The 15378-nt window shown below is 41.4% G+C and overlaps 1 protein-coding gene across 5 annotated transcripts in view; it reads right to left on the minus strand.

The window, feature by feature from the left end:
* LOC135195047 (uncharacterized) overlaps positions 1–15378 on the minus strand; it is a 190636-nt gene that overhangs the window by 14788 nt on the left and 160470 nt on the right. For 3 of the 5 annotated variants that reach the window (XM_064221378.1, XM_064221379.1, XM_064221380.1), the window contains exons 5-7: positions 11656–11826; positions 8694–8834; positions 8410–8526 (exon numbers count right to left, since the gene is read on the minus strand). In XM_064221378.1, the coding sequence (XP_064077448.1) occupies positions 8410–8526; positions 8694–8834; positions 11656–11826 (429 nt within the window). Of the gene's footprint in view, positions 1–8135; positions 8205–8409; positions 8527–8693; positions 8835–11655; positions 11827–15378 lie in introns of all 5 variants that reach the window. The other 2 variants (XR_010310053.1, XR_010310054.1) reach the window with 1 other exon arrangement.

Here is a 15378-nt window from a genome sequence, read left to right on the forward strand (position 1 = left end):
AATTTTCAACTTCTCGTAGAAGGTAGGGAAATTTTTTTATTTCCACACCCCCTTACAGCATCTGCATATTTTCCTTTTTCCACCGAGGTGTTTTTTTTCTTAAATTGGCAAATTTCAAAGTTTCAATTTTTTGTACCGGCTCTTAAGGGTTAAGATTTTATCTATTGATCCTTGTAAAACAGATCTACTTTGAATGGTTAACAATGAAAATGTTATTGTTATAATACAATTAAGTTTGTTCATACTTACCTGGCAGATATATATATAGCTGTATTCTCCGAAGTCCGACAGAATTTCAAAACTCGCGGCACACGCAGTGGGCGGCCAGTGGTAGTACCCATTCCCGCCGCTGGGAGGCGGATATAAGGAACTATTCCCATTTTCTATCATATTTATCAGTGCCACTGTCTCCTGAGGGAGGTGGGTGGGCACTTTAATTATATATATCTGCCAGGTAAGTATGAACAAACTTAATTGTATTATAACAATAACATTTTGTTCATGAAACTTACCTGTCAGATATATATATAGCTGAATCCCACCTTCGGATGGTGGGAAGAGACAGAATAGGATTTTTTTGGGAAACTAAATTAAGTCGATGATATACATCTTGGTTCCTCACCTGTTAGCATAGCCGACTTCGTGATTACTGTCACCAAAGTCTGCTTCTGCGTTACTAGAGTTGCCAGTGAGGTAGAGACCTGTAATGCTGGTGCGCTCTAGATGATCTGTCAACGGGGGCGTGACCACAATGTGACTAGACCATATGACCATACTTCTGAGGGCAACGAAGCTAAAAACCACCACCTGACCTAACCTATCAAAGTTAGTTCCATAACTTCTAGGCTAAAGAAAAGGAACGCGCCTCAAGCGACCAACCCTTCAAAGTTAAAAGCACACCTATCCCTTTTCTATAGGATAGGATTCGTGTTGCTTGCTGCCCCCAATAATATATCTACGGATATGTATGGTCCTAGCGACTTACAGATCTCAAATGTCGTCTTCACATCCCGTCGGGAGTGTGAAGCGAACACAGAGTTGCTTCGCTAAAGCGTGGCACTCAGGATGTTACTGAGTGCCATGCCCTGTTGAAATGCTTCCGAGGCCGCGCCCTCACCTCTTGAGCATTCATATTAAGAAAAAATCTCAAATCTTTATGCAAACATAATGAATGAGACTTCTTAAAAGAACTCCTTGACTATAATGCCAGGGTGTTCTTGGACATGAACTAGTCTGGTCTTTTACGGAACACCGCAGATTGTCCGTTGACCTCGACTTACTATAGTTTTATCAAGATAAAACTTGAGAGACCCGACTGGGCACAGGACTCTCTAATGCCCTTGCCCAATAATTTGTGCCATACCCTTGGTCTCCAAGCCTTCGGGTCAAGGGTTAGACAGGTTTTTCGTTCTTATCAAGAACGGAAGGCTTAGAGGACAGACCGCATTATGTCCTTTAAAGCTAAAACCTCTGATGATGGCTAAAAGCTCACTAACCCTCTTTGCCGTGGCTAGAGCGGTTAGAATGTTAGCCTTTCTGGTCACGTGTATTAAGTTCGCAGAAAGGATAGGTTCGAAATGCTTTTGGCATCACAAACTCAGACTACGTCTAAGTTCCATGCCGGAACCTGCGATCCAGAGAATTTCAAGATCTCCCCAGACCTCAAAGATCGTGAAGCTTTGTTGTTTGACAGAACCGAATCTCTGAGCCTAGAGGCCGTCAACAACATATTTGCATATTCTACAATAGTTAGGACTTCTATCTTATCTCATACTTCATACGGAAAGATAGAACCATAAAGAAATTCACAGAGGTCGAGTTGGAGGAACAGTCATTTCCCTTCACTATCTCCAGAAACGGCCCGCTCCGACTGAACACTGAAAATAGGCAGCACTGCTTTGCCTTGGCCAAGAGACTGCCATAATCTTGAAGATCTTATCGCTTCTCGATAGTCTGAACGCCTTCAGACTCAGAGAGGAGAGATATTAGATACTTCACTAAGTGACGATGTTAGATTACACCGATTCTCTCGGGAAGGGTCTTTGGACAATTCTCTGAATTACCTGACCTCTGTGAATCCAACCTCTTAAGAGGCCAACATGTGGCGACTAAAGCTAATCCTCTAGGATCATGAATAAGGGAACAACTTAAGAGGAAGCTCCTTCGTCTTCAATATTACGAAAAACTTAACGAAAGGACGCCCTCAGTCTCTCCTCACTTTCGACATACTTCTAAAGTGAGGATTACTCAGACGTCAGTAGTTGTTGCCTTCGATCGAGAAGACCCGCACGGACGTGCACTAGTTTAACGAACCTCTTGAGGATCGTTACGTTCCGTGCCCAAGCCCATAACCAATTCTCTCTTCTTGAGCTATGAGAGAGCTGAGAAATTATCCGAGATGATTTGGGCCACTCGATCCACACTCACCCTTCGAGGAACTGGAGAGCCGACCAATTTGGCTTCCAATTCTTTCAGACAATGTGCCAGAACATCTGTTCCTCTGTTCGGATGTCTGGCACCCTCTAGCTATCACCCGAGGTGATCCTCAAGCCGTTGAGAGAAAATTAGAATTATTACAAGATCTTTGATGTTATTCCAATTTCTTCGTGAGGAAAAATTGTAGAGGTCTGAATTGCTGTTTATTCAGGGAAAACAAGCTTCTCCAGCGAGGAAATGGTCCCCAGCAAACTCATCCATTCCCTCACTCAGCCTGCTTCCTTCCCTAAATAAGGCTGCGCTTTGCATAAGCAGGAGAGCATTATTATAGTGCTATGCCGCGGTAGATTCATACAGAATTCTGTTACCGTGTGGTAAACCCGCACCGAACAAGTATAAGAGATATCTTGTTGAAATTTCTAAGTAAACGGAAGGCATGTTCATTCATGATTACTAGAAATTTCCTCAACCCGAGGCTAAAAATCCATGATTGTAGGGCAGAGAGACGCAACCAACCGCGCATGACACCGAGCTAGCCGGTACTGCGTAGATCACAGTAACAGCAGCCTTGTTCATCGTCTCGCACTATCTGCCTGAGTTGCCAGCTACTCCTTTTACGAAGGGATAGGTATGAAATTATCGAGCAAAAGGAAACTCTCAAGCAGGCATATTTAAACGAAACAAAATTCGCTAAATACAGAATCTGAGTTGGTGTTGTCGTAACCATACCTGAATAGTTATTCTTACTCCGAAAACTCTTGGAAGGTTGAAGGGAGTGTCAAATAAATACATTAGAACAACAGTTCTTTCGGCTTCTATCCGCAGAGGTAAATACGATATGGCGTAATTGACTTAGACCCATGCGTTAGCAAAATGACGCAAAGATAAACTACGTAAGTATTGTAGTAATTTGAACATCGAATTCTCTACTACATCTTTCCTCGACGAGGAAGAGAGAAAGAAAGGAAAAAGACTGTCCACGTTCTAATGAATGAGACTTTTTTAAAAGAACTCCTTGACTCTTTGCCAAGAAAAGGGAGTAATATTCGAATAGAGATCATCAAGAGAGAACCGAGGATCGAAAAGGAACCGTCAATGTTCTTATGATATTGGACATAAGACTTCCTGGATCTAGTCTACAAGTCTTTTTCCTACTCCCCGGATGAGCCTCTGAAAATGAATGAGAGCTCTCCGAAATTTGTTAATGAGTTTATCCGCTTAAACGATAAAAACGTTAAAATCTATGTCAATGAGAACTACCCCATTTATGAGGGGTCCCCCACTTAAATGACAAAACGTTTAGTATCTTGACAATGGGGAAAACGTCCTTACTTGACAAAACTATTAGCACTTTGCTAATAGGGGAAAACCCTTTAACATGACCGAAAGTCACCCAGGAATCCGAGTATATAATCTTCCCGATTCTCAGAGAAATCGATGAGAGGAAAGAGGGATCGAAGAAAAAATTTGGGTATGTCTCTCCGCTAACTCCGAATCCTTTTTAAAAATTTCTGTAAAGGAATGTCCTGTGGAGAGTCCTGAAAAAACCTCCTCTTGACGAGCGTTTATAAAGCGTCAAGCGTCCTAAGAAACGTCCTGAACAGCAAATAAAACGCCTTCTACAAGTCTTTTCTCTCGCAAAGCGTCCTGCCGAGCTTCCACCGAAGCGTCCTGGCGAATGTGCACAAAAGCGTCCTCATAAGCGTCCTGCCGAGCGTCCTCAAAAAACGTCCTGCGTAGCTAAGAGCGTGTCTGAGCAGAGAACACCAAGTCTTCTGAACGACGTTTCAGAGAGGAACTCGTTGAGCGCCCTGATGCATGCAAGTCCCGCCAAGAGGCGTCCTGGCGAGCGACCTTGCCAACATCTCATTGTTATGACGAACCGCGTTTTGCGTATGACGTTGAATATTTTCAAGGGACGTCCTCATGCGAGTCTGCATGGAGAGCCGCACGCTGCTCCTGAAGTGTGTGAACACTAAAGGAAGACGTATGGCTTTTCGTCTTCAAGACGGGCCTTAAAGACCTTCATACCTTTTTACAAAGACAGTGGCCGCCTGTGCGACAACTTGCGTCTTAGTAATGCAAAAGAACATCTCCAGAAACGCACTCAGCAAAGGAACGCCGAGCGTCCGAAAGACACCCTCGCAAGGTGCTTGCCGAGCGTCCTGGAGAATGTCTCTACTTATAGGACGTCGAGCACCTCCAAAAGCTACCTCACGTCTAAATTGCCCTTCTTATGCCGAACCAGAGACATAAGTTGTTTGACTGTGCAAAGCAGCTTGCCGGACGTCAAACTTATCAGCTTGCTTTTTCGAAGTAAAGCGAACGTTACATAACGTATACGGAGCGCCATGAGGAGAGGAGACGAAAACTGAGTTGCTCCTCCAAAAGGTGGAATCAAGAATGTCCTTGATTACCAAATTCTTTTGGAATGCTAGCGAGGTTGAAACAGCTCTAACTTCATGAGCGTTCACTCGCAGGAGGCTCAAATCACTCTTCTGGCAAGATGAATGAGCCTCCTTAATAATGTATAAATGAGCGTTCACTCGCAGGAGGCTCAAATCACTCTTTTGGCAAGATGAATGAGCCTCCTTAATAATGTATACATGATGTATAAATGAGCGTTCACTCGCAGGAGGCTCAAATCACTCTTCTGGCAAGATGAATGAGCCTCCTTAATATGTCCCTTAGGAAAAGAGCCAGTGCATTCTTCGAAAAGGGTAAATGTGGCCTCTTTACTCTTCATCCTCTCGTGACGAGAGAGAGGACGTGAAGCGTCCTCTTCTCTAAAGCTTCTTTAGGGGGCGCGAGTCCTTCCGAGAGCCCCAACCCCTGTGTGGGGAGGATGCCTCGGAGGACGAGAAACAATCCTTCAAGATTCGTGCACGTGCTCGATCTTCTGGCAGCCTGGGAAGCGACAACAGGACCTGCCGAAAGGAAGCCAGATCAGCATGAAAAACCCGTAACCCTCCTTCGGCTTTTGACATGCCCTCTCCCTGGTTTTCTTGGAGTTCGACAGAGGTCTAGGCCTAGAGGCGTTATGGGGCCGATCTGACGTTCCCTCCTAACGAGAGAGAGGACGTGAAGCATCCTCTTCTCTAAAGCTTCTTAGAGGGCGCGAGTCCTTCCGAGAGCTCCAACCCTTGCGCGGGGAGGACGCCTCGGAGGACGAGAAGCAATCCTTCAAGATTCGTGCACGTGCACGATCTTTAGCAGCCTGGGAAGCGTCAACAGGTTCTGCCGAAGGGACGCCAGATCGGTGGGGAGCCCCCGTAACCCTCTTGCGGCTTTCGACATGCCCTCTCCTGAGTCCTGGGAGTCCGACAGAGGTCCAGGCCTAGAGGCATTATGGGGCCGATCTGACGCCCCCTCCACAACACAAGGGGCACTACACTTCACAACACTGATTGGAGAGCGAGCACTTTAGTCTAAGATTACTTGATGTAATCCTCTAGCAGACACTTCTTCTAGGCCCGTAAGCCATACCACAGGGTTAGGCAAAATAAAATCTACAGGAGGTTAGAAGGTTCATTATTTCTAACTTCTGTTTTACTGTGGAGGAAAACTCCTGATTCTAACACGCTCTAAAATGCGTACATGAATCCTACTTCTTCCGTAATCAGTCACACATTACACTAATTACATTGAACTTATGCAAAGAAAACATGTAAACGCCATATATACTAAGCGAGTGTCTACCGAAAGTTCCGGTAGCTTCACCTTACCCCAAGCAGACAACAAAGTCTGAAACTAGGCTAACTAGCTTCAGACATCAAATGCAATGAAAAATTTACGATAGCGTATGCCTAGCCACAAATCCAAGTCAATAATCGAAAGAATAATTAGGATACTTAAGCGGCTAATGAAGTTTCAAAATCCTAGGCGGAGGTCTGTAAACAGTTGTTTACCGACCGGCGACAGAAAAAAATATGAATAGAAATGGGAATAGTTTCCTGATATCCGCCTCCAGCGGCGGGAATGGGTACTACCACCTGGCCGCCCACTGCGTGTGCCACGAGTTTTGAAATTCTGTCGGACTTCGGAGAATACAGCTATATATATATCTGTCAGGTAAGTTTCATGAACAAAATATATTTTCAATATTTCCTGGGGAAATATCAGAATTATTTTCAAATTGCTCTGAAATACCAGGATCCAAAATCTGGCCCAAGCCCCTAAATACACCTTACTACCCTACCAATAGATCCTGTTTCCATAAGATAAGACATACAGACTACCATGAAATTAAGGCCAATCCTACAAATATGTTTTTTTAAATCTAACAAGACAAATTGTGAACTGCTTGCCAGATTCTCTGGGTCTCAATGACAATAACAGTAATATACATCCATCAAAGTAGCTCCAACTGGCAGCGAAAATGCTTCAGCAAGATCAGCCTAGTGAGAAGGAAAAACAAGCAGAAGAACCTCCCACAAAGAAATAAGCCCACTGAATAAGAAAAAACATGCAACAGAACAGAACAGAAGCCAAGTTGACAGTTACACCAAAAGCTTAAAAGCCTACCTGAGAGAAAAAAAAAAAAAATCACACTAAACATCTGCAATTAGCTCAGAGAAGTCTGTAAATTCAACATTCTTGACACTTTCAAGGTAGCCTGAGAAGACAATTTATTGGTCTCAAGTTCCTAGATAATGGAGGCACCATACCTTCATATAAATGATTCTGAGGCAATACATTTGCCAGAGCAACAATACTCATGCTGCTGTAAAATCTCACATCTTCACCAGCAGTCTTTGCACTTTTAGAACCAATCTCCTGTGGTTTGGTGTTGATTTCGACACTCGATATGAAGTTTGACATCAAAATCACCCACCCATATTTTCACCCTCATGAAACAATCTAGACAAATTTGCCAAATTCTGTAAGTATCTTTCTAAAACTTAAGATTATCCATTTACCAGACGAATTTATGAACATAATCCAAGTTCATGAGATAAAATAATCATCAATCATAATGAGATAGTTCATGTTGAATGGACTATCATGGGACAATGTTAACTGGAATTAAGAATGCATAGTAAAAGATATTAGTTTCTATTAATGTTAAATTTCAAAATTTAGAAACACAAACGTCAAATTTCTTAACACTTATGAAACAGAACTATTGATATTCTTAGCTGTGGGGCATCAATTTGGGGATCAATTAAGAGAAAAAGCTGAGAAACGGACGGGCAGAAGGACGGCACAGAAAACAACCGTCCTGCCTATGACGCACCATGCGAGGGAAACAAAGGTTACACACTTCAAGTTGACGAATGTTGAAAATAAGAAAAGCAAAGGCAATGGGAAATCTTAAGTCCTGATTAATCAAGTACAACATATGAAATGCTTGGTAAAAACAATGGTAGACTGGGTAACCAAGGTTAATGCTCAACAACTAACACTACTTGCACTGAAGAAATAACTGGAAGAGGAAAATTACAACCACTCATTATAAACTTCCTTGCGATTCCCAACGACAGAATCCAAACAAAACAAGGTACCATAATTTCTTGCCTAGCCAATGGACAAGTTGCAAAAGGGCAAAACAGAAAACACAAAACACTGATCGTGCAATAATGCCAATGCTGACACCAATGTGAATAACTCTCGAATAATTTACTGTAACAAAAGTCTACACAGACAAAATTGGTGCACCCCAAAGAAGCGGGATCTCGGCAAATGAGGAGGCTGATTACCATATTCAAATATGTCTTGATGAGGAGTGCCAGCATGACAAACTTAAGATGTGTTGGTAGGCTAAATGTCTGTAAGAGATTCGACACGTTAGGTGGCGGCCTTAAATGACTTACCATGCAATATATCAGAGAGACAAGTAGACAAGTCTCCGTATTACCGATCACAGACAGAATGCACTACTTAAAAACATATTTACCAGCCTAGTTTTTATCATTTTAAGTATCCTGAAATTTACAGCCAATTACATAAATAAATAGTTATTCAAAAGCTTACTTTTTGTTTTAGGTACTGCAGCTGCCGGCGTAGCAGCCTTAGATTTAGTGGGAGTCTTGTCGCCCCTTCGTTGGCGCTTGGATGGGGTCTTAGCTGCTTTCTTTGGACTTTTAGTCTCTGTAAAATAAACAGGATAAAAGAAAATAAGCAATAGCTAAAGTGATATAAGAAAATAAGCAATAAGTAAAGTATGTTCATAAGGCCTTTAAGACAGAAAATAAGCAATAAAGCGGTTAAGATAATGTCAATTGAGACAAAACCTGTAAGAGAGAGCACATACTGACCATCATCATCACTATCACCAAGTTCTTCCGATTCTACACCGCTTTCTCCTGAAGAATCTTCTTTCTTCTTGCGCTTCGACGCTGGAGACCTCTTCTTCCTTCTCTTTAGCTGATTTTCATCAGTATATAAGCTCAAGTCCACTGAAAAGTAAATAATTTGTAAGTAAACTGGACAAAAGAGGGCTGAAAATAAAATAAGTGAAACTTTTTGGTGATTGAGAAAAAACTATTGGTGACTAAAAAAATATTAAATAAAAGTATCACCTGGAAAGCAGTCATGAGGTTACTGTAGAAAAGGCATAGGAGGTGAACTCTAAGCTATTTACTAAAAGTTACAGAGGGTGTCACAACCTGTGCCAAAGATTACAAGATATACAGTATGATTTTTTCTGGGAGTGAAAAGTATTACTTGAGCATATGTGATGGATTGGTGCACTGGACTGTGAAGCATCTTAGAAGTCACTGGTGCATAAATGAAAAGGAGAACTATGCAGCAGAAACAAACACTGACCAAAAAAAGCTTTTGAAAGTGTGACACAGAATGTTAAGAGTGAAGACTGGCAAGATAATGGGGTATCATGTGGGTGGGAAGACATCTCAAAGTTAAGATCGTACAGTCAAACCTCAGTTTTCGTACACCTCTCTTTTCGTAGGTTTCGGTTTTCGTAGATTTTTTCTACGAAATTTTGTCTTGGCTATCGTACATTTCCTGAGTTTTCGTACACTCGGATACACTATCCAGGGCTCAGCGTGTGGCCAGGCCCCGTATCAAGCGCCATAACAAGAAATCCCTTCTTTCGTGTCTCAATCTGCTTTTGTGTTTGTTGTTTTTGTGCTCTTTGTGCTTTCTTATTTGAGTGCAACTGCTAATAAAAAGCAAGAAACACTATAGAATTTAAGAAAGAACTCATAACAAAGTGTTGGAGGAAGTTGCATGCTGATCTCAGTGAGAAAATGCCTGCAAGTGCTCGTTTTCGTGCATACCTCAGTGAACCATTCGAGTTTACCTTCCCCAATGTTAGAGAATTAATCAGCCTTAATCAAAGCAAGAAGTCATTTTTCCTTTTATCTCGTTTAATCTGGGATTCTTTTCCAGATTCCATGAGTCACGTGCCGTCTCTGCCCGCAAGTGTGCATTAACCCAAGTGAATGAAAATCAGCTTGAATTGAATGAGACTATAAGCCCCAACGTGGGGGCCAATATCATTTAACTTTTCTCCAGGCAGCACGGGCCTTTTTGTAAATAAATAGTTTTTAAGTAACGAGCTGAGTTTTCTGGCGACCTTTCCTCTAAAGAAAGAAATCAATAATAATCAGTTTACGGTAAGTTCAAGCAATTCCCTCTTGAAATCCCTAAATTACTTCCGTTTACGTATCTAGTCTCTCACAAGGCCCTATATACGTAACATTGGGGCGTTTTGAAAAATTCAGAAAACGAATGGGCATACATAATGTTCCTACTTCAGGGATCAAGGACATGTTTGCAAAGTGGAATGATATAAAAAATTCTGTGGAGAATTATCATCCCCACAAAGAAGTTGTACTCCCTGTCTATAACATGTTTAATGACCATGTCATGTTTAACTTTAAGCAAATTTTAAAGAAACGCCAGAAACGAATGTCTCTGGATAGTTTTGTTGTGTGACAGGGGTTCAATAACTCTCAAGCTGGTCCTAGTGCCAGTTAAAAATGAAGAGAAGTAACCCCAGATAGGTCCTTGATACCTGAAGTCCTTCTGGAGGGAGATTCCCCTTCCAAACAATAACCTCTCCTCTCCCTTTCCGTCTTCCATGCACTGACAGGTGTTTTCCATAAAGGTAAGAGTGATGTTAAATGTTCATTTATTCATTTCATTAGTCATTTATATTTATTTCTCATTGTGTTCTGTATGTAAAACTGTTTTTATTCCCTATAAAATGTATTTTTTGTTAATATTTTGGGGGTCTGGAACGCATTAATTGTATTTACATTATTCCTTATGGGAATTATTGTTTCAGTTTTTGTGGGAGGTTCTGGAACGGATTATGTACGAAAACAGAGGTTCCACTCTATAGATATAAGATGGGAGGAAAAGAAAAAATATAAATAGTAGTAGTATATGATGAAGTAACAGGACAAGGCCTGTGGGAAAGCCAAAGAAATCATAGAAAAAGGGGAAAGATAAAGAGAATGAGAACTTCAGGTATAAGTTTAACCCCATGAATTGAAAAACAACACAAAAATGTTTTTGATGATTTTTTTTTTCTTTATTCAAAAACAGATTGGTAGTAATAAAACTAACATGGATTCCATTTCCATGCACAAACCTATGTCATCAAGTATTTTTTGACAATGAAAAATTATAACTTTGACTACCTTGCAATTCTTGTACAACCAGAAATTTTTATTTACCACAATACCTTATAGAAAGGAAAATCGAAACATTCTGCATTTCAAATAATTCTTGTCATATACAAGGGGCACTAATGGAAATGCTTTGCACATTGAAAATCCTTGTGATACAGTTACTAACACATATGAACAGTATACAACTATTTAAGAATTTTCTCTACTATCCACATTAAAGAGATGTTGCATGAACAAGCAACTTATGGAATCTCAGACAAGACAGCAGTACTACATACCAAATGTCTTTATGCTGACTTAGTTGGAAACACACCCAACAGAGCTCACGCTCTTTCAAAGAGAGAAGACAGTACACTAAGGTAATGATTTACTGAATTTACACTGAAATGTTGCCATGACATTTCAAGTTTTTCTCCAAGCCTTACATGTACCAATAAACAGAGGTTCTTTCAGGTACTGGAAATTGACATGCTTATACTGAAATCAAAACGAGAGGACTGGAATAGACTCCAAGGAAAAGAGAAGAAAGGTAATCTGACCAAGTCAACTATTGCAGATGAACACCTCAAAAGCTGTACTATTTCCAAAATCTCAGGAGACTACCACCAATACTTACAGCCATCAGGGTGATCAGCATCAACTTTTGGCTTGTCTGTTATTACACCTTTTTCTAGGTCAACAGCTCGCTGGAGAATATTGTTGATTCTGTTGAATTCATCTTTTTTCAACTTCAACATCTTCTTCTCCTGGCGTTCTAAACTCACGGACGTAAGGATGCAATCAAAATCTGGAAAAAAATAAACCATTTGAAGTGCCTGTTTGAATTCTTTAAACCACATTCTGCTCATTCCAAGGTTTAAAGAACCACCAAATCATATTTAAAAGACAACTTGCATAAAAACTAATATCAACAAATACAACTCTTTCAGATCTCATTATTTTTATTACCATCTAACAAAACCTGTTCACAAATAATGCTTGCAATGAAAACCATATATAGTGGTACCTCGAGATACGAAATTAATTCGTTCCGAGGCGGCCTTCATATCATGAGCTTTTCGTATCTTGGACCGCATTTTACATGTAAAATGGCTAATCCGTTCCAAGCCCTCCAAAAACACCCCAGTAAATTTCATAATAAAGCTAAATTGACCTATAAACAATGAAACACTACAACCATTTGGACCATTCAATACCTAACTTAATAGGTACTGCTAATTACCTGTAAACAAAGTGTATTAGTGTACATGGTATACAAGAAATACTGTACGTATGTAGTAACATGTGGAAGCTTACCTTTCGAGTGAGGCTATCTCCGAAAGTGGCGACAGAGGAGGAGGACAAACGGCAGATACGTACGTACACTTAACTTTACGAAACACATAAAAAATGTAAGGAAAACATACATAAACTAAACTTTACAAAACACATTAACAAAACTGTAACACTTAACTTTACAAAAAAAAATTTCAACTTCATCTCCACTTTCAACTTGTTTTTTAGTATCACTTGGTTCTTCCTTTTTGCTAACTCCTGCTAGTAATATAGGCCTCTTTAAAAAAAATAACTATCCAAGGAAGATTGCTTCTGCCTACTTTTCACAATGTTCCTGAAATGACTCAGGCAAGCGTCATCGAACTGCGCAAGCATACGACCTGTGTAAGCCTTTTTGGGGTGTCTTTTTTCTACAAATGATTGCACTTTATGAAAAACAGCTAGAACATCCTTCATTTCTGCCATTGTCATAGGGTCGTCTTCCTCCTCGCCGCTGCTAGAGAACTCCTCTTGAACGACGTTATGTTGCATGGCCTCCAACTCCTTCAGGTCATCCGTCGTAAGCTCCTCTTGGTGCTCCTCGAGAAGGTCGTTGATGTTGTCCTCGTCGACGACCAGCCCCCCATGGACTTGCCGAGTGCAACAATCTCGTCAAGATCTCGTTGCAAAACAGTTTTAGGATCGTCAACTCTTTCTGAATCAGCAGCACCAGCTTCGCCCATGTCGAATCCCTTGAAGTCTCTGGCGGGTACGGCATCAGGCCAGAGTTTCCTCCACGAGGAATTCAAGGTTCGCCTCGAAACCTCCTGCCAAGCTTGGTCAATGAGTCGGATGCTTATCACAACATCGAAATGCTCCTTCCAAAATTCACGCAAGGTGAGGTTTGTGGTATTGATGATGTCAAAAAATCTCTTGAAAAGATGTTTCGTATACAGCTTCTTAAAGTTCGATATCACTTGCTGGTCCATGGGCTGGAGGAGAGGGGTGTTAGACAGAAGATAAAGAACCTTGATGAAGGAATACTCCGCTAGGATATCTTCCTCGAGGCCAGAAGGGTGAGCAGGGGCATTGTCCAACACCAGCAGGCATTTCAGAGGGAGGCACTTCTCTTCCAAGAATTTCTTCACTGTCAGGCCGAAACACAGATTTACCCACTCCGTAAACAAAAGCCTCGTTACCCAGGCTTTCGCATTAGCCTTCCACATCATTAGAAGCTTCTCCTTAAGCACTTGTGTGCCTTGAAGGCTCGAAGAGTCTCGGAATGATAGACGAGTAGGGGCTTCACCTTGCAATCCCCACTGGCGTTCGAACAAAGTGCGAGCGTAAGCCTGTCTTTCATAGGCTTATGCCCCGGTAGCTTCTTCTCTTCCTCCGTGATGTACGTCCGACGAGGCATTTTTTTCCAAAAAAGGCCAGTCTCATCACAGTTGAAGACTTGCTGAGTACTGTAGCCTTCCTTGGTCATCATCTCATCGAACATCTTTTTAAACGCTTAGGGCGCTTTCGTGTCCGAGCTGGCAGCCTCCCCATGCCGCACCACCGAATGGATGCCAGTCTGTTTACAGAATTTCTCGAACCACCCATGTGAAGCCTTGAAGTCTGGGGTTGGCGTTGATGTCCCTTCTCTTCTGTTGTCTTCAGCCTGGGCAATCAAATCGCCAAAAATAGCACTGGCCTTGTGGGAGATTGCCGTCTCCGTTATCATATCGCCAGCGATTTCTTTTCTTTTATCCAGACAAGAAGCCTTTCCATCTCGTTGTGCACGTGGGTCCTCTTGCTGGACAAAATAGTGACGCCATTGGAAGGAGTAGCTGCTTTGATGGCATCCTTCTGCTTAAGGATGGTGCCTATTGTTGACAGATTTCGGTCGTATTCCTTGGTGATCACACTCAACCGCATACCAGCTTCATACTTCTTGATAATCTCCATCTTCGTTTCCAAAAAGAGCATCCTCTTCTTTCCGTGAATTTCAACTTTCTTGGGACCCATGACTACGTATATACTGTACATAATTATGTTATGTATACATATACGTATGGAGTAAAGTTCTCACACAACAAGATAAAGTATACAACGAAATCACTAACGAATTTACGTTAATAAACGAAATCGTTAGAACGAACGAATACCGCGTGCCTACGATACAGAAGATGCCGTGGAGTGGCCAAAAAAGCACGCCGCTACATAGTAGATGCATGATGGGAGGGATGCTGACCAATAGGAAAGAAGGATCTCATGGCGGTGACTAGCATCAGGAACCAATGGGAGAGCAGGAGGATGGTGGCGAGTCTACTCAGTTGGCGGCGCGCGAGTTTCATAATTGTTATCGGTGGTCCGGGCGAATCTCGGACTTTACAGCAATAACCTCTCATATCTTTAGCAATTTTAGTATGTAGAGCTGTAAAATTTTTCGTATTAGCTTTCGTATCTCGAGTTTTTCGTAAGTTGAGCCTTTCGTATCTCGAAGTACCACTGTACATGAAACAAATGTATTATTACCTTTTCCCTTTTCTGTATAACCAACTATCATTATTCTGAACAATTTTTGCCAGACCACAAAAAAATTCATTAAGCTTCCATATAGATGCATTTTACAATAAGTAGGAATAATTTGGCACCAGGATAAAAAGGCAGTTGCAAACCGCCTGGTCCTAAATTTAGTTCTGAAAACAAAAATTTTATATCCCTTTATTCTCTGCTACCTTTGAAATTTGTTTGTATGGTGTTTTTATGTGGCATGGAACCAGTGGTTATTCAGCAACGGGACCAATGGCTTTATGTAACTTCCAAACCATGTCAAGAGTGAACTTCTATCACCAGAAATAAACATATCTCACCCCTCAGCGGAATGTCCGAGAATTGAACTTGCAGCCACAGAGGTGGTATGCCAACACCATACTAACCACGACACTGCCACGCCCTTGAAATTTGCTATACTTACAGGCTTCATAATTTTTATTTAATAAAGTATACTGAAAGGAATTTGCTCTCTTTTTATCCTCGATCTGTTCTAGTGTGTCTTCCCCTTTTTTTTTCTTCCATTTTCTTCACTCACATGCTGTGA

The sequence above is a fragment of the Macrobrachium nipponense genome, chromosome 15 (genome assembly GCF_015104395.2).
Source record: "Macrobrachium nipponense isolate FS-2020 chromosome 15, ASM1510439v2, whole genome shotgun sequence".
In the NCBI taxonomy this organism is placed as follows: domain Eukaryota; kingdom Metazoa; phylum Arthropoda; class Malacostraca; order Decapoda; family Palaemonidae; genus Macrobrachium; species Macrobrachium nipponense.